Source organism: Patagioenas fasciata, chromosome 21, assembly GCF_037038585.1.
Source record: "Patagioenas fasciata isolate bPatFas1 chromosome 21, bPatFas1.hap1, whole genome shotgun sequence".
In the NCBI taxonomy this organism is placed as follows: Eukaryota; Metazoa; Chordata; class Aves; order Columbiformes; family Columbidae; genus Patagioenas; species Patagioenas fasciata.
Window position 1 is genome coordinate 4,198,146 of NC_092540.1, and position 26,379 is coordinate 4,224,524.

Genomic DNA, 26,379 nt, shown 5'->3' on the forward strand with positions numbered 1-26,379 from the left:
CTAATAAAGCAAAGAAGGAGCCCACCTTCTTGGAATGGCAAGCGCAAGATCAGACACGCTAGGAGAAGATCCAAAGCAAAAGAAAGAGACCATCTGCTTGATTGCCGCGCTGCTCTCTCAGCAAAATCCACATGAAATCTCCCTCCTCGCTCATCGCTCAGGGTTCATCACTGGCATTGTGTGCAAACGCGAAAATACAAAAGGGAAAAGAAGAGGGGTGGAGAGAGGGAGAAGAGAGAGCGACTGCTGGTCTGCTCCCTGTTTTTGGAGGATTTCTGTCACCGAGGTGGGTGCCCGGGTCCCGCGCCAACAGCTGCGGCAGGTGTGGGGTCTTGTCCAAAGAGCCGCGGTTGCTGGTGAAGCTGAAGGCGGAGAATCAAAGGATGTCACATTCAAGCAGAAAAACCAAAAACCAGCCAAAACAATCCCCAAGAAACAAACACAAAAGGCGCTTGATTGAGAATTTGCACATGCGGAGGGAGTTTTGGATCAAAAGCCGCTCGCGGCTCCTGCCCTTCCGCACACACATGATTCCTCCGCGGGGATCTGGGGAAAGCCAGGCGCAGTTAGGCCAGGATTAGGGTGAGCTCGGGTTTAAGAGGAGCAGCCCTGCTCCCCCAGCACGCACCATCTCCGGGAGGAAAGCTGCGCAAGGGGAGTTCACTGGTGGTACCGGGAACTCAAATGGGACTGAATATCAATATTTTACACCCACTTCGCTGAGTGCCAGGACGACATTCAGACGGTGAAGCCTTTTAGCTTTATGTTCTCCGAGCCAGCGACAGCAAAAGTTTCAGCCCACTCCACCACTTTAACACTCTGAAAAGCCCAGCGTATCTTATTTATGAATGTATCGCCTCGCCATCCCTTTTCTGGGTTATAGAAACGTTTGATGGAATTGTTCTCCGAGGAAATTAATTTTTCATAAGAATTTAATGATAACTCATTCAAATTCACTACTCCACATGACAGCGGATTAACCCTTTAGCAGTTCTCAAACAGGTTCAAAGCGGAGGATTTAAGGAGAAAGAGCCCTCTGCTTTATAAAGCAATTTATATTTGGAAGGGAAAGTACGAGAACCTGGAGTAAATTGCAATAATTATTCCTAGAACAGTAAATTAAGCTTTAGCACTCACACATACACATGCGTCTTTATCTTTTCTTTTTAAGAGAACCTGTCTTATTGACCCTTTCATAAATATGACTGAATACAAACTTCCCCATTACTGTAATATCTCCTCAGCATCAAATTGCTGCCTCAGTCCCCAAAGGCAGGAAATTCAACACCACTGGGCTGTGTCAGGAACAATTTATTGCTCTTAACTCACACTGAGGAATTAACTTGTTACCCTTCCATGTGCACGGCAGGGGGAACACAACGTGCTGCACAAACACGACACGTTCAATGCCGCTTGGCCTAACACAATCTACTCGTGAGTAACTTCGAAGATTGCTTTTAGCTTTCAAAATTCAATAAGATCAAATGATTAGAGCAAGGAGAAGAATTAAGACCTGGCTTAAAAAAGAAATCACATTTTTATTTAAGTCAGATTCTTCAGATAATCATCGCTGGTTATAGCTAATTTTCCATCCTTCGGATCTGTCCTGGTTTTGGTTCTCTCTCAGTGATTTTTCTTTCAGCTCAGTTCTAGGTGGTTGTACTTTTCTGAGGTTTAGACTGCATATTTTTCCTTGGATGCTGCACTCGGTGCCGATAAGAGACCAAGGGAATGCTGAAGAAGCTCGTGTTTAGATTTATTACTATGGTAGCCAAGAAAGACTGATAAGTTTCCCCAGGTTCTGTTGTGAGAGTGGCGTGTTTGAGGAGGGGTGGGTGGAACAAGGTGACTAGAACTGACCAACAGAAGTATTCCATCCCAAAATCATCATACCCCTATATAAGAGGGTGATCATGAGGGTCACGCTCTCTTCAACCATGGCCGGCATCCAGAGAGGACCCTGTCTGTCTGTCTGTCTGTGATCTACAGGTCCTGCATCCTGCACCCAGGTTCCGCCAGCTCCACACACCCAGCTCTGCTGCTGGAGTGACGCCAACTCCACATCAAGCACTCCAGATTGGGTTTGTATAGTTTTTATACATATTCTCTATTTATTAGTAGCATTAGTAAAACCCTTTAAAACTCTCCAACTTGAAGTCTAAGTCTCACTTCCTTTCCCCTTACCTTTCTTATCATCTTTCCGATCTAAAGGAAGGGGTGGCGGGAGGTAAAGGGGATACCAGGGAGCGTCTGCCATGGTTTATTGCCGCCTTGCCTTAAACCATGACAGGATCCAAGGGATTAATATATCTATATTCCCTGTGTCTTAATGATGAGATAACTGAATTCCACCATCCCACATTTTTCCAGGTCTGCTGAAAACAGAGTAGAAAACACCTGACCTTTAAAAAGATGATGAGAACTTGCAATTCGGTGTTAAACTGCAAACTCCAAGGAGCACAAGGGCGTTAACACGGACAAATATAACACATATTTGTCAATGGGATCTTAATTCTGTGCCTAAAGATTGTTATGGATTTAGGAAATCTGAACAGATTATTAAATACGACTCATGAAAATGTACTAAGAAAAGTGCGGTGGCCGAGAACCAAACCGAGCACATCTGCAGCATCTGGGGGAGGAATTATGGACAGGAGTTTTAAAAAGAAAAGAACAAAACTATTAAAACAACTGAATTCCACTGCTGTCAGTGAGATGAATCCCCATCTTGTAACTGTCATTATCAAATCCCCGGCGCTCTACAGACAGTTATCATTTGTTAAAAAAACCATTTAAATTGAGCAAATGTTAATCAAAAAAAGGTCTCCTGAACGGGCAGCGATTTTGCAAAACGCGACATTTTGAAATCACAGGATTTTTCAAAGGCATCTAAGCCCTGCTGATCCCGACCTCCAAAGGCCAGGCTTAAATAAACACCTAGCAGAAGTGCACTTCATGTGATTTTATGAGCTGCTGAATAAATGTATTAGATATACTGTTAGGTATTACAATAGCTGACTAATTAATAGAGAGCTGAGTGCTCTTTATTGCCTGTCTGGAACACTCCCGTTCGCTACTCCTCCCCCCTACAATGAAGGTTCCCTGAGGGCTCTGCAGTCGAGCATTTCCAGCCCTGGGCGCGCAGAATAATATCAAGGACCAGTGGGTGACCCCAACACAACGTGTTCTGTGTATTGGGTGCTGTGGTTCTGCAGGTTGAGGTGTGTACTTCTGTATTTGTGAAAAATCTCAGTGTTCCCATTCACAGAATCCCAGAATGTCAGGGGTTGAAGGGTCCTGGAAAGCTCATCCAGTGCAATCCCCCCATGGAGCAGGAACACCCAGCTGAGGTTCCACAGGAAGGGGTCCAGGCGGGTTTGAATGTCTGCAGAGAAGGAGACTCCACAACCTCCCTGGGCAGCCTGGGCCAGGCTCTGACACCCTCACCGGGAAGAAGTTTCTTCTCAAATTTAAGTGGAACCTCTTGTGTTCCAGTTTGCACCCATTGCCCCTTGTCCTGTCACTGGTTGTCACCCAGAAGAGCCTGGCTCCATCCTCCTGACACTGCCCCTTTCCATATTGATCCCCAGGAATGAGTCCCCCCTCAGTCTCCTCCAGGCTCCAGAGCCCCAGCTCCCTCAGCCTTTCCTCACACGGGAGATGCTCCACTCCCTTCAGCATCTTGGTGGCTGCGCTGGACTCTCTCCAGCAGTTCCCTGTCCTTCTGGAGCTGAGGGGCCACAACTGGACACAATATTCCAGGTGTGGTCTCCCCAGGGCAGAGCAGAGGGGCAGGAGAACCTCTCTGACCTACTGACCACCCCCTTCTAACCCACCCCAGGTACCATTGGCCTTCCTGGCCACAAGGGCCCAGTGCTGGCTCATGGTCACCCTGCTGTCCCCAGGACCCCCAGGTCCCTTTCCCCTACACTGCTCTCTAATAGGTCATTTCCCAACTTATACTGGAACCTGGGGTTGTTCCTGCCCAGATGCAGGACTCTACACTTGCCCTTGTTAAATTTCATCAAGTTATTCCCTGCCCAACTCTCCAGCCTGTCCAGGTCTCTGATGGCAGCACAGCTTCTGATTGCAGCCGCTCCTCCCAGTTTGGTGTCACCAGCAAACTTGCTGATAGTACACTCTATTCCCTCGCCCAACTTTCTTTCACCAACTGGTATACTGTTCCTACAGCTAACATTCTCCTTTTCAAAAAATGTGCTTCTGAGTTCGAATCTTGCGGGTTTGCTTAAAATAGTAATTAGAAAATGTCAAGCAACAGCGCGATACTGAAGCCAAGTTTCATTTTAAGCAAGCAGCTCCTCCTTCTCTGCTTTTCAATGCCAGCTCTCTTGTGCGAGTTTCTATCTGTGCAAAAGATTCCCAGTAAGAAAAAGCTCAATTAACAGCTTGATGACCAATTATTATGCTACTCTCTAAGCTGCCCACCCAGGCACATCACTCCACAGCGGTACCGAGGTTACCAGGTATATAAGATGATGAAGGAGACGGACACGCGAGGGTTAATCGCGCTGATATTTAGCGCAGCCACCCAAGCAGCAGCACTTACATCAATGAGATCCGACAGGTCATGAATGTAATACTTGAACACAGATGCGTTGGTGGCTTCCAGGGCCAGCAGATACTCATTTCTTGCCTTGATAGCCTTCAGTCTGTTTTCTGTGTACTTCGCTTGGCGCTGGAAGAGAAACCAAAACCAGAATGTATTTTAAAAAGAGGTGCGGCAGGAGTAGCAGCAACACCTGACAAATCTTACTCTGCTCACATGGCTTTCGTTCATTTGGATTCCAGCTCTATCAGGACTCAAAGATTTAGAACTTAGATTAATTATTTAGATGGTTTTAAGCATTACTGTACTAGATGGCTTTGCATTTAAAGCCTTGTCTTAAAACAGACTGGGGGTTGGGGAATATTAAGGGAAGAATGAAGGAACCACACGGGTTTATGAGGTTATGACCCAGCTCTATAGGTAATCTGGGTGCTGCTGCAGGCACCCTCCTCTTCCAATAGAAGCCAGGCCTAAACTTGGTCCTTTCAGAGTCTAAATCAGTCCAAAAATAACTCTTCACTTTCCGTTGCCTTGAATCTTAGCACTGAATGACTGGACCAACTGACCAGTTGCTCAGGGAACTGGTCCAGCCCATGAAGTTAGTCTGGGATTGCGCATCTCCCTGTAGCTCAGGTCTGAGCTTAAACTGGTAGGAATCAGTAAACAAAATCTTGTACTCCGTACAAGAAAAGAAGTGTGTTAACAGTGACTTCCAAGAAGGCAGTTGTTACTTTGAAACTCGAACCTCTTTTCGGCTTTTTGTGCCATGCTCGTGTAACCTGGGATCACACAAAACTGTTCTAAAAATGAACCCGGCTTTTGCCTTTCCTAAATCCCAATGGTTAGAACCTGTACAAAACCTGAGATTTGCATTTGAATGTCACAAAGGAGGGAATTCAGCAGCTCCTGTGCATGAACACTGCAAAGCTCCCCCACCAGCGGCGATGCCGCGGCCGCACCTTCTCCTTCATCTTCTCGATCTTTTTGACGGAGCTTCGCCGAACGTGTTTCTCTTCAAACTTGACGTTGGAAGTCGAGTCGGGGGAGCGCGGCGTCTGCTTGTCCTCTTGCTTCACCGACTTCCCAATCTGCTTTTCCTCCTGCTTCTCCGCCTCTTTCAGTTTGCTCTGGGCGCTGATGCTGTCAGCGTTGTACATGTGGTAGGTTTTCATCACCTGCACAACACGATACATGAGAGTTAGAGAGCACCACGGTTGGATTTTTTATTATATTTTATTATATTTTTATTATTTTTTAGCCAATGCACTCCCCAAAACTGCAAGTTGCTTTAACATCACTATTTCACAACAGCTCCCCATTACGTTAATATCAAATGTAAGGTATCACCCAAGCTAAGCAAAGGCACATGGTGACCAGCTGGGGGTTAGAAATGTCTAAACGGGCAAATAAAGATATACTTGTGGAAATTTCACATCTCAAAAAAGCACAACAGAAGCCACACAAACTGGCTCTTGAATCTGAAATCAAAGCAGATCCTTTTGCAGCTGCTTCTTTGTTTAAATTTGGCACGCGCCTTCTCGTACGGCCCAATAAAGGAGTCAGAAAAACCATATAAAAAGATACAGACTAAACCCAGCCTCCTTAGCATTCAAAGACAATTCTACGCCAAGGTTGGGGAATGATGGCTTTTCATCAGCAGGTAAGGTTTCGGAAGGGACGTCTATCAGTCTTTCATCCGGATGAATCGGTGCTTTAAACATCCCAGATCTCGAGGAGCTGCAGGCAAACCCACAGTCTGAGCACAACGGCTGCAAAAGCAACTCAGGCTCCATTTGTTTAAATCTAATTTGATCTACAGAAGCACCTATGTAACAAATATTAATAAAAGAGCGTGGTTCTTGTGCTCCGGGAGACCCAGACCCTGTACTTATTATAGCCCGTTTTTTATAAGCAAGTATAGATAAATATCCCCCAAAGTCACAAAAAAAACCCTGTTTCACAGCATATTCATGTCTATCTTTGTGTTAGGCAAACAGAAACAAAGAGCAGAATATATAAACTTGGTTTTTATAACCATGATTGCAAAGCAATTCAATTCCCACACCAAAGCAAACGTTATTATGATATCATTTTGATAGGGGGCCAAAAAATGCCAAGTTGCATGAAGACACCCCAATAGTGTCATTCCAGTATTAATAAAGGTCCCACTTGCAAATCACGACGTATTTAGACATGAAAGCGAATGTGAGCACAGCCGGTATTAAAGAGACACTTTCTGAATAACTTACACTTCCAGCTCCTGCGTATGCTCAGACCATAAAGTAACAACCCCCTGGATTTCACCTGTGTAGGAAACTAAAGATTTGGTCCATTTTCATGTCTGGAAATACGAATTCTGCCAATCCTTTAGATACCCAGTGGAACAAGAGGTTAATACCCCAGGTTTGGTTATCAAAAGGCTGGATTCTGGAAGATCTTCTATCCGGCGAAAGAGAAACGATCAGGACTCAGTGTTTGGTTCAATGATCTGTCACTTGTGTCCAGCTAAACTCCACTAACTAAACTCCTGCTTAAGTTCCACGAAAACTCAGCTTAGAAATAAATCTCAGTTCCTAGAAATCCATGCTTAGTATTGATATTCATACTGAATTTCTCCCCAAGTTCGACACACCGAGAAACACCCCTGCAGCATCTTGTGAAAGAATGAAGGCCAGAACACGTACCCCGGTGTAATGACCCAACGTACTCTTAGGGAAGGACAAAAAAAAGCCCCATTTTGGGCAACAAAACTGAGTGTAAGTTCTGCTTTTAAAACAGAACTAGCTCAGTAACAGCTGCAGAAAGCGAAAATCGAATCAAACAACTTGTGAGGATAAAAGTCCCCACGCGTGCTGCTGCGCCTTCCTGAGGCGATGCCTCTGCTTGGGGTCTCCAATAGACAAGGAGAAGCAAAAGGCACAGCTGGAAGAGCACGACTCTAAAGGGAGCCGTTTGCTGAAACAGTTGAGGACCAAATAAACACCGTGTGCTGCCTTTTGCACGCTCCAGCCACTCAAAATCACGGACTGAAGATTTAGGAAATAACCCTAATAATCCTCTTTTTAAAAGTGAGACTGGGTTGAGTAGCAGGTGCTTTGAGAAGCAGAGCTGACACTTCGAGAGCTAAAACATCATAAGGATGGAGTGAAAAAGTGAGATTTATGGTGTTCTATAGACTGGTGAACACAAGCTGCCATGAACCGCAAAGGCCACAGATATTTATGGGGTTTGGTGTTCGGTCTCTGCCGGGGAGAAGCCAAACGCCTCTTCCCTCTGCTCAAAAAGACGCCAAGAGGTCGGTTTCATTTACCGTGTAGAGCTCGTTCAAGACCTTCATCAAGTCTTCCTGGAGCTGCAATCCCACTTCCTTGCTCTGCAAACAAACAGAGAAATTAGAGTTAATTGGGGAAGACGAGGTAAAGGAAAGGAGGACGTTCCGCACCTACAAGTCATTTATTCTCAATTAAGGACTGGTATTTATGCCAATAAACCCAATCAATAACTGCCCAGCCCAGAGCCACTTCTGGTCAAATTGCACAAACAGTATTAATGAAACAAAATGCGCAGTATGGAGGCAGGGAAATTTTCAGCATTACAAGCCTGGAAACACACAGATCAGCCCATTTGAGCAGGATCAAGCAAGACCATGAATATAGGACAGCTTGGAATGGAAACTGAAGACACGCAGGGTAAGAAAGTCAATGGGAATGATTTTCTTTTACTAAATATTATATCCCAAAAGAGACAATATTTTGCTGATTGTATGTGAAAGACTATACAGACTCTATTTTTGAGCACAGTGTTAATATCAATATGTTTATTTTTTTATTTTTTATTATAAAACCAGAATGGGTTATTTTTTAAAAAAGCACTCGTTTTCAGATACACAATCTCACCTTTGAGCCTCTATGAGATTCACCAAAAGTTTCCCTCTTCTTCCACAGATATCACAATTCCCTCCTGCACCCTCCGGCTCCATCCCACTGACACTCCCCCTTTAGATATCTGTCAACCTTAACGAGTCCCCCCTCAGTCTCCTCTTCTCCAGCTCCAGAGCCCCAGCTCCCTCAGCCTTTCCTCACACGGGAGATGCTCCACTCCCTTCAGCATCTTGGTGGCTGCACTGAGGGGGGATTCATTCATGGGGATCAATATGGAAAGGGTGAGTGTCAGGAGGATGGAGCCAGGCTCTTCTCAGTGACAACCAGTGACAGGACAAGGGGCAATGGGTGCAAACTGGAACACAGGAGGTTCCACTTAAATGTGAGAAGAAACTTGTTCCTGGTGAGGGTGTCAGAGCCTGGCCCAGGCTGCCCAGGGAGGTTGTGGAGTCTCCTTCTCTGCAGACATTCAAACCCGCCTGGACCCCTTCCTGTGGAACCTCAGCTGGGTGTTCCTGCTCCATGGGGGGATTGCACTGGATGAGCTTTCCAGGGCCCTTCAACCCCTCACATTCTGGGATTTTGTGAATCCAGACACATCAAAAGGCGCAAAGTGAAGGTGCAGCCGCCAGCAGCTCCCACAGCACAAACCTGAACAAATCCCCTTCTCCTACAGCAGAAGCATCACCGACCAAAGAAAATCTCCATATTTGTTACACAATTTACATCTCCAAGCCTGTGCTTATTAAAGCTTAAAGCAAATCCAGTCAGACACAAACAGATGTTTCCTCTCTGTGCTGTTGACGGCTCCAAGAAGCAACGTCTGAACTGTCACCCCGCTCACCCCAGCGGCTGCTGAAATGATTTTAACTTGCTGCTTCAACCCTGTTCTGCAGCCGCGTTATCACACCTGATCATCTCTTTGAAATTCCAGGAAAATCCATACCCATTGTGACAGGGAGCTGGTTATCACCCCTGCCTTGGAGCAAGCACCCGAGATTACCACATATTATAAGAATATCAATATCACACAACGTGCTCTTTAAGGTGAATAAAAGGAAGAGTGCAAATGCCTCTCCATGCAACAAGAACAACTTCATTCGATTCATAGACTGGGTTCATTCCTTACCTACTAAGGAAGCGTTCGCCTGATTGAACCTTCATGTTCTGGGTGTTGGAAGCATATAATACCTACTGGATTAAGCGCATTTGATAGGTTCAAGATTATTTATGTCTACAAAGTCCAGGAAAGGAAAAAGATAAGAGGTAATTCAGACCAACCCACACTTCAGCCAGCATTTCTGCCTAAGAAGTCAAGATAACATTAAGCCATTAGGAAAAAAAACCCACACTGAAAGTAAAAAGACAAAGACCATATAATTTAATTTTAAATTAGTCTTTCTTTTTTGAATCCTGTCCAGCTCAGCAGCGTGGAGAATTTCCCATGTTTCTGAGAGCAGAGATGTTGTATGAGAGTCTTTATGGGTGTTGTGACCTATCCAGACCAGCCCAGCAATGGGACCCACGAGCAGGAGCATCCGAGGCTGGTGATTCCCAGTCTCCAAGAGAATTTGCAGAACCAACAGAACCGACAGATTTCCCATCTCTGAAAGCAGAAAGGCAAAAGCTGAAGCTGCTGCTGATCGCTGCAGTGATACAGGTTGCAAAGGTTTTACAAGCATAGGAGATGATTAATGAAAGGGACTGGGTCTGGTTTAACCACCCTGAGCGCTGAACTTTTCACGCGTTGCTGCGCGGCTTAAACTGCCCAGACCAGGGCCATCGGTCCCTTTTCCCTGGCTCTTTTCAGCCCATTTGCTTATTCCTCGCATTAAAAAATCGCCCATTCGCTGTACAAACTGCTGAAGCATCAATTATGCGCAAGAGATTAAAATGAATATGTTAACGCGGATTCGGGTCGAAGAAGAAAAGAAGCAGCGCAAGTGCCAAATTGTCAAGACGTGAAACTCTCTGTGCTTCCAAATGAGCTCTCAAGAAAGAAACTGCCAGATTGCTGGACTGGAATGAAAAAACCCCCTTACGTTGAGATGAAGGTAAGAGAGATCACAGGTGTCATGAAAACAAGAGCTATGCAATGAGCACTCTGAATTTAATGCTGTTTCCAGTGCCGATTCCACCCAAAACAAGGCTTAGGAGAAGAAATGTGAGCTAGCTGAGCTTGATAAATGAAAATACATGGGAGGAAGGCGAGTGGTTAGCTTGGGAAAGTCAACAGAAAACGCCTCGGACATCAGCAAAAAAGCTGTTGCTCCAGTGCCATAGAAGGTGGTGGAAACCTGAGCACAAAGAACTTTCCTGAGGTCCCCAGGGCTCAGAGAAGATCCAGATTAAAGGCTACTGATCCTCAGCATTGCCATAGAGACACGGGAGATTTGAAGGTCACGTTAGAATAGAATGTGGCGTGGAATTACAAAATCCGTGCCAAGGAGAAACAACACAGCCCCTGCAGTTGCAAACGTCTCCAGGTATCAACTTCTATTTCAACACCAAGTTCTAGACTAAGTTTTCCAAGGTAGAGAGAGTTTTGAAGGATGAATTTTGCAAACAAGCTCCCAGGAAAAAGCAATAAATAAAAGAAAAGAATCGGACAAACCCCATTATTATCTATTCCTGGCTGCATGTCCTGGTTTTGTTAAAAACAAGACTGGTTCTCTATTAGTGGATTTTCCTTTCAGCTACGTTCTTCGAAGTAACTGCACTTTCCTGAATCTACTTATATGTTTGCCATTTAGCTATATGTTTGTCAGACATCGTGCCACAGAGCAGATAAGGGCGACCAATGGAATAAAGAAGCAGCCCCACATTCAGATTTATTGCTATGACAGCCAAGAGGGCTGATAAGATTCCACACATCCTATCACTGAGAGAGGTGAGTTTGGAAGGAGGGGTGGATGGAACAGGTGACTAAAACTGAGCGAGTATTCCATACCATATGCATCATACACCCTATAGAAGAGAGAGATCCCGAGGGTCTCGCGCTCTTCGACCATGGTCGGCATCTGGGGAGGGCCCTGCCTGTCATCCCTGCGATTCGAGACCTCGATCCAGGGTCCTCAGTTCCAGAAGGACAGGGAACTGCTGGAGAGAGTCCAGCGCAGCCACCAAGATGCTGAAGGGAGTGGAGCATCTCCCGTGTGAGGAAAGGCTGAGGGAGCTGGGGCTCTGGAGCTGGAGAAGAGGAGACTGAGGGGGGACTCATTCATGGGGATCAATATGGAAAGGGGCAGTGTCAGGAGGATGGAGCCAGGCTCTTCTGGGTGACAACCAGTGACAGGACAAGGGGCAATGGGTGCAAACTGGAACACAAAAGGTTCCACTTAAATCTGAGAAGAAACTTGTTGGGGGTGAGGGTGTCAGAGCCTGGCCCAGGCTGCCCAGGGAGGTTGTGGAGTCTCCTTCTCTGCAGACATTCAAACCCATGGGGAAACTGTACAGGGAAAGGTAAGAAAAACTGTGACACTGCACCTGCAACTCGAATCTATCTGTCCATCCCGTCAAAAGCCTGAGGAAGGGGCTTGTGCAACAAAATCTCGCAAGTTGCCTTTCTCCAGCCTTTTCTTCACCCCATAAACCCGAAAAGAAGCTGCCCTACGTGTGCAGGCCCATGTACAGACACACGCACACATGCTCCTTTGTTACAAGCGGGTGTAAATGCAGAGCTGTAGGTCGCCGGGACATCAATTCCCCGCGCGCTGTGCCAGCTCCTCAACGGGCTCTTTGTTCCACCCTCCTCCCCCTGCTAATTTAATCAAGATGTTTTCGGGATCGACAGCAGCGCTCCCTTGGCTGTTCCGCATTCCACCGGCCATTAGCGACTTCAGCTGCAAAATATTTAGGGGTGGGGGGGGATAATAAATAGGAGAGCAAGGGAATGCTGTCAACGTTTAATGCCCCGGATCTCGAGCCGCGGTAACGTGGTTCCAAATCCGATGGGAAGGTGGGACGGCTTCAAAACAAACACAGCGTGAAGTTCAGGAGGTGATTTTGGTATAAAATACACTCAGAAACCATCGCTGGGTGAACGCGCAACACACCCAGATAAGAGATTTCATCTAATACGCTGCTTGAAATGACGCCAGGGCTGGAACTGGAACCCAAAGCTGCACATTCTGAAAAGCGCTCTCAAAAACCACCATTTCTCTCCATCTTTTACAAAGGAATAATTAAATATACATAGGTGGAAGGCAAATAAACGTTCTAATGTTTTTTTGAATCAACAGTGGGTTGAGTTCTTGCTATGACCAGGCAGGAAACTTGCAGAAGTGCAAAAGCTTCTTATTATTCCTGTCTAAATGAAGGTTACAATACAGGGTATTTACTGTGTATTAGTTAGCATCTACTTTGGAATTTTGCTAGAGAGAAGGTTTGCCAGGTAAAATTTTCCAAGATCATACATGCAGCACTTAAATAGAACTACTAATTAGAGTTCTCTGTAGGTAGATTCTCAATAATGTTCTTTTCCCTCTTTTTTAACAGGCCTGCCCTTAATGCATTTGGATGTAGTAGCAAATAGGACTTATCAGCTTCACCGTGTGGAAATACTCCATCATCACCATCCAAAGCATTTGTTATGAATATACCCTTTATTTTACAATGAAGCCCATGACCTACCTGAAGCCTGTGCAAGTTTTATGCAGGTTTCTCCCACAATTTTTACGGATAAAGTTATTATCACATGGCCCTACAGCACAGGAATTCTGCAAAGGCTTCTTCAAAAGCTTCAGACTCTCCAGAATTTAAAGACAAGCTACAAAACCAAAATCTACGTCATACAATATACACACATAGTTTGGGTAATAGATCATCAGTTTCCAGTTTAATGATCCATTATGCCTTGGCCAGTCAGACTGAAATTACAGTTGTATTATCTAGTTTTACCCACCATTTCACTAGTCATTTGTTTCACCACTATGTCAGTAATAAGGAATTTTCCTCATTACAGCCGAGTACTGTGCTCTGAACCACAGCACACGTGCTCGGGCCTGAAAGAGCTGCTGCCAAACGCCACCCACCCCTGCTTAGCCCTTCCTTTCTTTCCTCTCATTCTTCTTGCCTTCCTTCTCTTTCCTTCCTTCCTTCCTCCTTTCCTTCCTTCCTCCTTTCCTTCCTTCCTTCCTCCTTTCCTTCCTTCCTCCTTTCCTTCCTTCCTTCCTCCTTTCCTTCCATTCTTATTCTTCCTTCCTTCCCTTTCCTTCCTTCCCTTTCCTTCCTTCCCTTCCCTTTCCTTCCTTCCCTTCCCTTTCCTTCCTTCCCTTCCCTTTCCTTCCTTTCCTTCCTTCCTTTCCTTCCTTCCTTTCCTTCCCTTTCTTCCCTTCCCTTCCTTCCTTCCCTTCCTTTCCTTCCTTCCTTCCCTCTCCTTCCTTCCTTCCCTCTCCTTCCTTCCATTCTTCCTCCCTCCCTTCTTTCTTTCAGAATCCCACACTGATGCCATTGAATCTCGGGCTTCAGGCCCCTAACCCCGACAAACCAAGCAATTTTCTGGCTGAGGACGCCCGTTCCCATTGGGAACCCGGCTAGGCTCACCCGCGTTGAACAAGCCGCGTGCAGAACAGGTGTCAGAACCCGGCAAGACCTGCGAGCAAGCGGTGAAGCCCTGTGAAATATTGGAAGCAGCATCCTACAATCCCGCTCAGTTCTAACGCTCCGCATGGCAGCTTCGTCCTGACTGCCCCCAACACCCCGTTCCAAATCACCAGGGTTTATCTCCAGGAAGAGCCGACCGGAGGGATCAGAGTGGGACGAAACCTGGAGGGTAAAGCTCTGTTCCCTCGGTCCTGACCTGAGTTCACACCGCGGCAAAATAAAGACGAGCACCCTGGGGTAGGGAAATACAACAAAAGCACACAGGGCATTAGAAATAAAACGCAGTAACAACGTGCTACTTGCCCACATTTAAAAGGGCCAAACGCAGTGTATTCCTTGCCCAGTCCACATGCAGAAGTGACATTTTTAGCCTGTAATGTGTAGTAAAATTCCTCCAGCTGTAGCCTTTTTGGTACGTCACCCCGGGCAATAGGCTGGGATCGCATCATTATATCCCAGCGGGTACAAAGTGTCGGCAGCGTAACAGAAACTCTCTGCTTCAATTACAGGTGGGGGGATCAAATCTCTGCCCCAGCAGCTGATTCCTGTGCTGTTCAACCAGAGGAAGAGCGGCACAGGAATTATTTCACTCCCTCTCCCTTTCCACACATTCTACAAACGAGCAGGTAGGAAAACCGGGTTGCGATTAAGCACGTACCCACCAACTCTGCACCTCCTGACGATTTCGGTCTCGGCATTGGTATATTTACATGTTCACACTGTTACGGAGAAGTATTTTTACCAATTTTCTTTCACCTGTGTGGCTTTTCCACGCGTTTCGTACGATTTTCTGAAGATATCCCATATCCCGGTTGCAATGCGGCACCGAGACGCGCGGCGGCTGTAAAGTAGGTCACCGTCAGCACCGACCCCTTCAGAGAATTAATAATTCTTCCTGCTTGATTACTGCGAGGCTTTTAACCAACTCATTGTGGATTTTGCATTTCACATCAAACACTGTGCAGTGTACTAGGAGATAAACTCTTTTGGTTTTTTTTTTTCCTATGATCAAAGGTATTAAAGAAGCAAATTTCAAATCCTCTGTTTTATTTTCTTCATTCCTAATAGGGTTTTCTACCCATAAATAACTGAATTTGATACAATAGTGTAAAGGAACGCTTGAAAATAAATCAGTCTGTTCAGGAGTTGCTCAAAGTGACCGAGGCCTCCACAGTCCATTCTTTTACAAGTAAATATCTTTCTTTCTATTCAATTTGAACAAGAGCTGTTGATCTGCTTCTAGGAAAATCTCAAAGAGCCAACAGAGCGATCAAAGACATCAAACTGAAGAGGCTGCTTCTCAAAAGGCTACACATGTGTGTTTAATACCAAGGGACACCACTAAAAAGATACGTGCATAGACAAGAATCACAGAATCCCAGAATGTCAGGGGCTGGAAGGGACCTGGAAAGCTCATCCAGTGCAATCCCCCCATGGAGCAGGAACACCCAGCTGAGGTTCCACAGGAAGGTGTCCAGGCGGGTTTGAATGTCTGCAGAGAAGGAGACTCCACAACCTCCCTGGGCAGCCTGGGCCAGGCTCTGCCACCCTCACCAGGAACAAGTTGCTTCTCATATTTAAGTGGAACCTCCTGTGTTCCAGTTTGCACCCATTGCCCCTTGTCCTATCACTGGTTGTCACCCAGAAGAGCCTGGCTCCATCCTCCTGACACTCCCCCTTTCCATATTGATCCCCATGAATGAGTCCCCCCTCAGTCTCCTCTTCTCCAGCTCCAGAGCCCCAGCTCCCTCAGCCTTTCCTCACACGGGAGATGCTCCACTCCCTTCAGCATCTTGGTGGCTGCGCTGGACTCTCTCCAGCAGTTCCCTGTCCTTCTGGAACTGAGGGGCCACAACTGGACACAATATTCCAGGTGTGGTCTCCCCAGGGCAGAGCAGAGGGGCAGGAGAACCTCTCTGACCTACTGACCACCCCCTTCTAACCCACCCCAGGTACCATTGGCCTTCCTGGCCACAAGGGCCCAGTGCTGGCTCATGGTCACCCTGCTGTCCCCAGGACCCCCAGGTCCCTTTCCCCTACACTGCTCTCTAATAGCTCATTCCCCAACTTACACTGGAACCTGGGGTTGTTCCTACCCGTATCAGAACCAGAAAGTTTGGATCATGTAGGGAAATCAAGGGTTGTATTAACACGAGAGGGTGATGGGGTGGGCAGAGTGAAAAGTGGAAATTAAAAGGGGAATCAAATGGAAGAATATTTTGAATAGATTCATTGAAATACATTTTTAAAAGGCCTGGGCGGAAGGAGGAGCAGCAGTAAGGAATTAGAGCAGTGTTCTCTGCGAGAACAGACGGAGGGATGAGGAGCGGTGAGCAGGAGAGCACGCCCGGCACCTGAATGAGCTTTCGATGTCCCTTCCAACCCCTGACATTCTGTGATTCTGTGAACAGGGATGCGATACCTGGTTTGGCCTTTACCCAGTTCAGTATGCCCGGCAAACAGACAACAAGTAGTTGGGATTTACTAACAAGTGCCTTTTGTTCGCACAAACTGGGTTTGCATTCGGTCTGTGAGAACTAAAAGAATTTTGGTGTTGGTTAGTTGTTGGTTTTTTATTCGAGTTCTGCTGCCCAAAATAAAACAAAACAGGGCCAAACCGTGCTGAAAGTTACGACGCTGGTTTCCAGCCAAACTGGGATAACATCCATTTCCATGGACTTCTTTGCCGAGGCGTTTTCTCAGCCGCCTTCCTCAAGCACAGCCCTGGTTGAAATGCAGTAGGGAGATTACTTATCCTTTGGAAGGATTAGAGGAATTGAAGAGTAACTGCCATTCAATGATCCCGTGTAAGTATCTAATCAACCATAATGTAATTACCAGGAAGTCTGAAAAGGTCAAAAAGGCCTTAGTGTGACGTTACTTGAACAAGAGGAGGTTCCTCCTCTGCTTGGGCAACACTTCAAAAACAGAAGTCAAAGAGAAACAGAATGTAATACGCTTTTCATACTCCATCGCTATCCATTAAAAACCCCAGAAATACACCAAGTTCAATGAACACAACGGTGTACTCACACTTATTTTCATTTTCCCATCAAAATCAGCTGCCGACACACAAATAACTGCTGGAAAAGAGCAAACATGACCTGCTCTGTGGGTCCCGCATGAGCTGCGGCCCTTTCGAGTGCATCTTGACATGAAATATCACCCACAATAGTGAGCATGGAACACAACAGACCACGGTTTATAGACCCTCTGTATTAGTTAAAGCCATATAGAGATACTAAGAAATATCTGAACGCTCTTTCCTGCAGGTATTTCAAACCACTGTCCAGACCAGAGTGAAAAGCCAACTAGGCCTCTAGTTACTGCCAACTGAACCTAAAGAGCTTTTCATTTGTAAGTCACACTCTACTCATGACTCTTTTTTTAATCACAAAATGGTTTGGGTTAATATAACAATATCATTGTTAACATAACAATATCATTGTTAATATAACAATGTTGTTAATATAACAGCTGAAACCACCGAGGGCAAAAAGAGATGTGAAAGTACATTACGAGGTTTTTTATCAACAACGCTCCCCTTCCATTTCTCTCTCGGGTTCAATGTGATTTAGGATGAGTCTCCACAAAAATATCCTTTAGAAAGCTCGAGTCCCTCCGCGATCCCCTTCTCTGGGTCTTGCGATAGCAGAAATAACTCTCCAATGATCACCAGAAATCGCCCTCCCAGTCACAACTGTGGCGTTTTTAACGTGTTAACCAGCAGATGTTACAACGATTGAAGAGACGTGGCATTACCACTTAATAAGAGTTTCAAAGCCTCCATATTGTGTTTCTCCAACTGGAAGAACAGCTTCTTAATAGAAAAAGACCACCCCACACTGTCCCAGCTCTTTTCCCAGGTGGAAACAAGGGGAGAGAAAGGGGACAAGGCTCCCAAAAGAGACCTCAGCTGCATCTTCTCCTTTTTCCAGAGGACATTACATCCTTTTACTATCTAGCATGGTATGAATTCTCCCTAATTCTTCTTTTAACAGTAGTTTCTGTCCTGTAACAACTACTAACTTGCTTTTAGAGAGTCGGTTTTGATTATATTCAGAGTTGAAAACCTGGAGGGTTTCTCCTTATTTAATAAGTTTCAAAACTTACGAAACCACGAGCAGGTTACGAGGAAAAAAGCACGGCCTGAATTTAAGACCAGAGAATCTCAACTGACCGCTTTTGGGAAAAACCTTAAAATACTAGAAGAAGAAAATTACTAAAGAAATGAAGGGTACAGAATCACAGATAAGTCAAGCACAGTTATCCACAACAAGAAATAAAAGCCCCATGTGTTGGCACGGTCAACAGAAAAGTGATGCCCCAGAAATCACAGAATCACAGAATGGACTGGGTTGGAAAAGCCCTCAGAGATCATCCAGTCCAACCCTTGGTCCAACTCCAGTCCGTTCACCAGATCATGGCACTGAGTGCCATGGCCAATCTCAGTTTCAAAACCTCCAGGGCCGGTGAGTCCAGCACCTCCCTGGGCAGCCATTCCAATGCTGACCACTCTCTCTGCACAGAATTGCTTTCTCATCTCCAGCCTCAATTTCCCCTGGCAGAGTTGAAGCCCATGCCCCCTTGTCCTATTGCTGAGTGCCTGGGAGAAGAGCCCAATCCCCCCTGGCTAGAACTGCCCTTCAGGTCGTTCTAGAGAGTGCTGAGCTCACCTCTAAGCCTCCTCTGCTCCAGACTGAACAAGCCCAGCTCCCACAGCCTCTCCCCATAGGGCTTGTGTTCAAGTCCCTTCCCCAGTCTTGTTGCTCTTCTCTGGACCCGCTCCAGCACTTCAATCTCTTTCCTGAGCTGAGGGGCCCAGAACTGAACACAATACTCCAGGTGGGGCCTCCGCAATGCAGGGTAGAGGGGAAGGATCACTGCCCTTGGCCTGCTGACCATGCTATTTTAGATACAGGACAGGACACCATTGGCCTTCTTGGCCACCTGGGCAAATAACAGTGAAAAGTTTGATACTTGTGAAAGGACGGACAAAAATCGGCGTGTTGCAGCACTCAATTACCTTCTTGAACAGGCGGCCTGAGTCCTCGCTGACCTGGACGAAGCGCGGGATGATGTTGTTGAGATAGATGTCGCTCAGGGTGGTGTGGTCCCTGCTCTCCCGCTTCACCTGGTTGAGCAGGAGGTTCCAGCAGTTGACGGGCGAGAGCACGTTCTGGTCCTTCCTGTGAAAGACAAAATAGAGACGAGAATTGGACGGGGCTTGACAAAATGATTCTGTTTGTGAAGATCTATACAAATGCTCGAAACTGCGGGGCGTGTGCATTTGCTGAGGGAGAGGAGGGCAGAGGAAGGCTCGAAAATGGCTGTTGGATATACAGAAAATAAACCCTCAATTACACGATTACAAATGCAAGCTACAGTATGCAAAACGCCCTGATTATGTTCTTTCAAATCCAACATTTTGTGCATAAATCACAGCACCCGAGGGAGCGCGATGGCTCCGGCGTCTCACAATAGGTTTCCCCAGCATTTGTGACTTGGCCACAAGGAAAAGATTCCAAGCATCCAGTTCGCTAAGTAGCATCTGCAAAGAAAACAAAATGTTTCATGCACAAAACGAATTATGTGCAAGCACCTCTACCTGTCCTAAGCAAAAGAGAAAGCAACCTGGAATATTGTGTGAGCAGGAACACCCAGCTGAGGTTCCACAGGAAGGTGTCCAGGCGGGTTTGAATGTCTGCAGAGAAGGAGACTCCACAACCTCCCTGGGCAGCCTGGGCCAGGCTCTGCCACCCTCACCAGGAACAAGTTTCTTCTCACATTTAAGTGGATCCTCTTGTGTTCCAGTTTGCACCCATTGCCCCTTGTCCTGTCACTGGTTGTCACCCAGAAGAGCCTGGCTGCATCCTCCTGACACTGCCCCTTTCCACATTGATCCCCATGAATGAGTCCCCCCTCAGTCTCCTCTTCTCCAGCTCCAGAGCCCCAGCTCCCTCAGCCTTTCCTCACACGGGAGATGCTCCACTCCCTTCAGCATCTTGGTGGCTGCGCTGGACTCTCTGCAGCAGTTCCCTGTCCTTCTGGAACTGAGGGGCCACAACTGGACACAATATTCCAGGTGTGGTCTCCCCAGGGCAGAGCAGAGGGGCAGGAGAACCTCTCTGACCTACTGACCACCCCCTTCTAACCCACCCCAGGTACCATTGGCCTTCCTGGCCACAAGGGCCCAGTGCTGGCTCATGCTCACCCTGCTGTCCCCAGGACCCCCAGGTCCCTTTCCCATTTCACCATTGCCGGACAGGAGAAACTGGGGTCAATGGTTCTAAAGGCAATAGAGTCACAAGAAATTCCCGATGGAATTCAGGGTTTGGAGAGTTATTATGATGTTCCAGTATGTATTGCCGTGACTATATTTGAATAAGTGCTGGGTTTCTTTTTGTTCAAGAATAAATGTAGATTGTTGTTCATGGAAAAATAAGACATCCCCAGGAAAAAAGCCCTCATGCATCTTTTGGAGGAAAATTAATATAAGACCCTGTCTTATTTTCGGGGGAACTGGGTAGCTGGCCATCGATGTCCCCACTCAGCCCAACATCACCTGGGGCGGTTTGGAAGAGTCGCAAGTGACATGGACCAGGGGTCACAACTACGGCCAAGACACTGGGAAGCAGCACGAGGGCCTCGCTTTCCAAAGAAAATTAAATGAAACGGGAACCAGGAGAGATGCAACAGTTCAGTGGACAATCCCAGCTGTCCCGGCTGCCCCACCACAACCCCCCGAGCTATTCGGAGGCGCCGCATAGCACAAATACCACCAACCCGTGAGCAGCCTCGGCGAGCGAAGCCGCTGGTGTCTAATGGCGCCAGATGGGTTGTTGACACGCTCCGTGTGGTTAGACATGAAAGGGGGGGGAAGAAAAAACCATCACAACCCCACGCGCTTCCAAACCCACCAGCGGGACCGTCACCCTGCGCCCGACCACGGGGTTTTTGCATTTAAATTCCTTTAATTTCTTGGCATCCGCTGGCTTCGCTAACCCCCTCGGTACCTTGTGCAAACGGTCTCGCTTCTGTACAGGTTCAATGTTTTCACGGCAAGGTTGTGAGAGGAAGCGAGACAAAAAGCTCTCCATTATTTGCTAGCGACAATTCTCCTAGCGCTGGCAAAAAGAGAGATAAAAGCAAGCCTTAAGACAGAAATGAAAGAGAAAAGAGGGCACTACTTGCTTCCAGCCTTCCAAGTCGCCTTTAGAACTACACACATTTAACTGTTCAAGCGCTTCTACAAAGGCAGCGTTTTCTGGGGTGGAACACGGCCACAGTTTTCCCAACACGGAGCAGAAGTTGTACAACTGTTTACAACAGGCCCTTTTCCATCGTAACCACAAGCAGATGGCAGGGAAGCAAATTGCGATTTTCATTAACCATTTCTGCTCTCCAAGGGGCTGCTGAATACATCCCGCTCCGGTTTCCTGTCACCATGTGAGGAGGGGTGGAAAAGGGAATTAAAACACGTAATAAGGACCAGTGGGTATAACAAGAGTGAGCTGCATTTCCACAGATTCTGCAGAACGAGTGGACTCACTATTCACACTTAAGAAGTCAAACTGATGAGATCAACCCCAAAAACGTCTGGATCTGGATATGAACTTCCCCAAAGTGCCGGTGATTTCACATTCCCAACAACTGTTTAACTCAAACTCCTCCCGCAAGGAGAAGAGGAAGAAGATGCCAAGATCCAGGTTTATTTCAAGCGCTATTTATACTCGTTTAAAGATCGTGTGATGATAACGAACCTGGAGAGTTTATTTAGGTTAAGCCTAAATTACAGCAGATCACAGCAACCGGGCTGCTCGGGAGCAGGAAGGGGAAGTTGTGCACAGATTTTTTAGGAACCACAAAGTATGAAGCTCTGCGGTTTCTTGGGTGTTATCTTGATCGGGTCCTGCGCAACTTCCACTTCAAAGCTTTCAGTCAGTCTCAAAAGATCAGAAGGGAAGATTGAGTCCTTCTTAATTAAATTACTCATTCATACAAGGAACTCGCCCACAATCCAAGATTTATCTGCTTTAAGTCAAGCGGGAGAGAGCGACAAAGGCTGGGGACACTCGGGTGGGCACTGAGGGGAACCCCATCCGGAGCGAGGCAAAAAAGTGGCTTAAATAACAACCTCCTCCCCCCACATCAGAATGAAAATAAAATAAACCACACCCACAAACCAGAAATAGGAATATTTGGTTTCCATATGGGACACGAGATGAAGGAATGAGTCAGATGAGGATGAAAATATGACTTAGCTAGAAAGAGAGAAACGTTTAAATTAACACATCCCATCATTTGCGTGAACAGAAAACTTCTCCGACCATCCTTGCTGCAAACTGTGGCTTTTAAAGCAACTGTCCTGGTGGTAAATGCAAAACTGAAGTTTCCTGTTCCTCCGCAAATATTCGGGATGTTTCCTAGAGGTTTGCAACAGCCATTTCCACACCTGGTACATCCCAAAATAGTGCTCGAGATCCCGTATTTTCAGACATGGGCGATCGTCAGGTCCGCCCTGCGAACCATCAGCGCTCGACCAAGGGCTGGAGCACGTGGAGAATCCTTTCTGCGTCAAATTTTTCAAACCTGTTTGAATTTTGTGACCTGTAAGAGCAGCCACGGTCACCCCAGCCCGTGCAGTGTGGTGTTTGTGTTGCTGATACCATCCAAACCGAAACAAAGAGCCGGCCGACGGTTTTACACCCATTTTTGCTGGTGATGGATCCTCAGCTCTGGCTTCAGTGAGGCCACTGAATAAACGAAGGAAAAAAGAAACCTTCCAAATGTTGCTATTTGAAAGAGAAAATAATGTTCAGGACTCTGCTCCATCAAAGAGAACCACAGGCCAAAATACCCTATGATAATATTTATCAATTAAAACAACAAGAGTAATGCAACCGACCCAAGTGCTTTTGTCGACACGTCTCTCACAGCCTGGACCACCTCACCTTCAAAGAAACCATTGCGCTGTTTAGAAAACAAAAGCTGAATTTCCCTGCAAGCTGCTCATTCCCGTAAGCGTTCGATTTCCCCTTCAAGCCTTCCTGACGCTGCTCGGCGTTCGGCGTCAATCCGGAGAATTACAAGCACGGACAACACGCTGCCCTTCGCTTCCCAGAGCTCCCAGCTATGAACAGCTGGTGTTTACAAGGGCTCAGCCTGGAGGTTGCCAGAATGATTGTGCAGCTTGTCCTGCGCGGCGAAGGCTGCCAGGGAGCGTCTGAGCCTCACGCTGGGATCCCCTGCACATCCAGCTCTCCAGCTGACAATCGCTACTCGGCGTCCTGCTTCCAAAGATGATTCTGATTTCAAACACGGCCTTAAAATAGCGCTGGCTTTTCATTCTTTTTCTTCTTCTTTTTTTTTTTTTTCCTTTCCAATTTCTCCTGTGAAAGGAATCACTCCAAGTTTTTCTGTTCTAAGCGATTATTTGAATAGGCAAACGCCTTCAGGACAAAACTCACATGCAGTAAGAGAATCGGAGTTGACAGTCCCTGGGTTTCAAGTGTACAGGACAGAGCCTTCCTCCAAGGATGAGGATGGAAGGTGATTTTACCACACTTGTGACCAACAAGTTCTTCTAAACACAGGAATTATAAGACTTGGGCTGTGAAATAATGCATTCTTTTCCCTCCAGTCCTCACATCATGTGCAAGCGTACTGAAGAAGCCTTACCGAAGATATACATTCGATACTGTTCTCTTCAATAGCCTGTCCTAATTGAAAAAACCACCTTTTCAAAGAGAAGAGGCAAAGCGAGGTCTAACAGTCACGGCAGAGCAGTTAACAGCAAGTAAACCTTGGGATACATCCAACTGTCACCGACTCGTATGTCACCTTGGCTAAACCAATCTGTTCCCCTTCTTCAGAGATGCAAGACGAGAATAACACACACCTACCTCTGTGGATCGTTTGAAGATGCTCCGGTGACGCTGGTTTCAAACCAGCGATGCGCGAGCACCTTGTGGTCCATCCCCAGCTACACACACTTTGCTGGCAAGACCCAACCGCCTACGTTTCCAAACCCCTATGGCAAACGGAGCCGTCTGAGCAGCTCAAACGCCGCCACAGCTCAAAAATTCAACCACCTTTGTTAGAAACACAACCCGGCGTGTCGCTCTTTCCTTTTACCAGCTTGGAGATGGACGGCGGAGGAAGCCACACAATCCAATTTCAAGGGTCAGAGCGAAGCCTCCTGCCCTTGACAACATTCCCCTAAATGAACACATTGGGAGCAGGCGGGCAATTACACGATGGCTATTGAGTATGAAAGCACATGTAAATTACAGGGTTGCTGCCTGACAGATTTCCTCCTTGACAACGTGTTATAAGATCTAAAAGCAGCAAGTGACATGGGAAGCAGCCACTGAATGATACGGTGCCTTCCGACATAATTATCATGTTATCAGAAGAATATGTTATTACTGTGTATTTATAGGGTCAGAGTCGGGCAATTACAGAGCAGCCACCCGGCTGCGCTCGTCTCCAAGTCGTGTAATCCCGGCGCCTTCAGAGGAGGGAACTGAGGGCTGGCTTTGATCAAATCATCTTTTGGGGATTTCCAAATGACATTACAGCTTTGGTGGCTCCAGAAAAGACACCAGCCAAGTTACAGCGTTCAGACAGAGCAAGGTTGGGGAGAGGTAACTATAATCGGAATCACTTCCTCAATGAGCAGCATCAACCCTTCTCTGCAAAGCGAAGTGAAGCGGATGCTCAGCACCAGGTTTCAGGGTATTTCAGGCAATGCCCCGGGGCTTGGCCAGAAAAGCATGGCCATTTAATTCAGATAGTCAAGTGAAAACTTTATGCGCTGATAAAAATCACCTGTGCCATTGAGGCACTGCTCAATAGCTACGATATTTCACACACACAGTATCAGGGGTTGAAGGGACCTGGAAAGCTCATCCAGTGCAATCCCCCCATGGAGCAGGAACACCCAGCTGAGGTTCCACAGGAAGGTGTCCAGGCGGGTTTGAATGTCTGCAGAGAAGGAGACTCCACAACCTCCCTGGGCAGCCTGGGCCAGGCTCTGCCACCCTCACCAGGAACAAGTTGCTTCTCAAATTTAAGTGGAACCTCCTGTGTTCCAGTTTGCACCCATTGCCCCTTGTCCTGTCACTGGTTGTCCCCCAGAAGAGCCTGGCTCCATCCTCCTGACACCCTTTAGATATCTGTAAACATTAATAAGGTCACCCCTCAGTCTCCTCCAGCTCCAGAGCCCCAGCTCCCTCAGCCTTTCCTCACACGGGAGATGCTCCACTCCCTTCAGCATCTTGGTGGCTGCGCTGGACTCTCCAGCAGTTCCCTGTCCTTCTGGAGCTGAGGGGCCACAACTGGACACAATATTCCAGGTGTGGTCTCCCCAGGGCAGAGCAGAGGGGCAGGAGAACCTCTCTGACCTACTGACCACCCCCTTCTAACCCACCCCAGGTACCATTGGCCTTCCTGGCCACAAGGGCCCAGTGCTGGCTCATGGTCACCCTGCTGTCCCCAGGACCCCCAGGTCCCTTTCCCCTACACTGCTCTCTAATAGCTCATTCCCCAACTTATACTGGAACCTGGGGTTGTTCCTGCCCAGATTCAAGACTCTACACTTGCCCTTGTTATATTTCATTAAATTTTTCCCTGCCCAGCTCTCCATCCTGTCCAGGTCTCTGGATGGCAGCACAGCCTTCTGGCGTGTCAGTTTTGTCCACGTGCAACTTTATAAAGCCTCAAGTACAAAATAACAACACCTACATTCACTACATCAGCTCTTCGCGCGTTCCTAACCTTGCAACTGCAGGAAAAACAAAAAAATAAAGGGCAAAAACCAAAAAGGTCAATACTTTACTTGAATTGCTGGTCTTTGGTGCTCCTAGTTTTAGCCAGGAATCTCTCAGCCAACTTCTCCAAATTCCTCGAGTAATCCATCTCAATCTCTGCCTTCTTGCGGAAGAAATCCTGCAGGTCCTGCAGCAACTGGACGCGGAGCTCGCACTGCTGGTCAAGGCATTTCAGCTGCTCTACCAACTGCGCACGGATCTCTGCAACAAAGAAAAGCACCGCAGGTCAAACAAAATCCCCATCAAAATTCTACAGTGAAATACAGCTTGAAATACGGTCCCTCATTTATAATACAGCAGCAAAGCTTCGTTACGATTAACTGTAGCTACGGGGAGAAAACGATGGCGATTGTGCAGGATAAACCACCCGAGGAGCCGCAATCCAGCGCTGAGATTTCCAAGCGAAGCTTTACCACTGAACAGCGCGTCCGCTACGGGCGTCAACCGCATTTTGGGTGTCAAAAAGAAGCGGTCACTGCCTAAAAACGTACTG

At 46.9% G+C, this 26,379-nt stretch overlaps 1 protein-coding gene across 5 annotated transcripts in view; it reads right to left on the reverse strand.

The window, feature by feature from the left end:
• Positions 1-26,379, reverse strand: part of SRGAP2 (SLIT-ROBO Rho GTPase activating protein 2) — a 93,666-nt gene that overhangs the window by 36,052 nt on the left and 31,235 nt on the right. For 4 of the 5 annotated variants that reach the window (XR_011742136.1, XM_065854254.2, XM_065854253.2 and 1 more), the window contains exons 3-7: positions 25,895-26,087; positions 19,079-19,241; positions 7,878-7,940; positions 5,527-5,742; positions 4,568-4,696 (exon numbers count right to left, since the gene is read on the reverse strand). Coding sequence is in view for 4 of the 5 variants with exons in the window: in XM_065854254.2 (XP_065710326.1) it covers positions 4,568-4,696; positions 5,527-5,742; positions 7,878-7,940; positions 19,079-19,241; positions 25,895-26,087 (764 nt within the window). In the remaining variant the exon portion in view is untranslated. The remainder of the gene's footprint in view (positions 1-4,567; positions 4,697-5,526; positions 5,743-7,877; positions 7,941-19,078; positions 19,242-25,894; positions 26,088-26,379) is intronic. The other variant, XM_071817866.1, reaches the window with a different exon arrangement.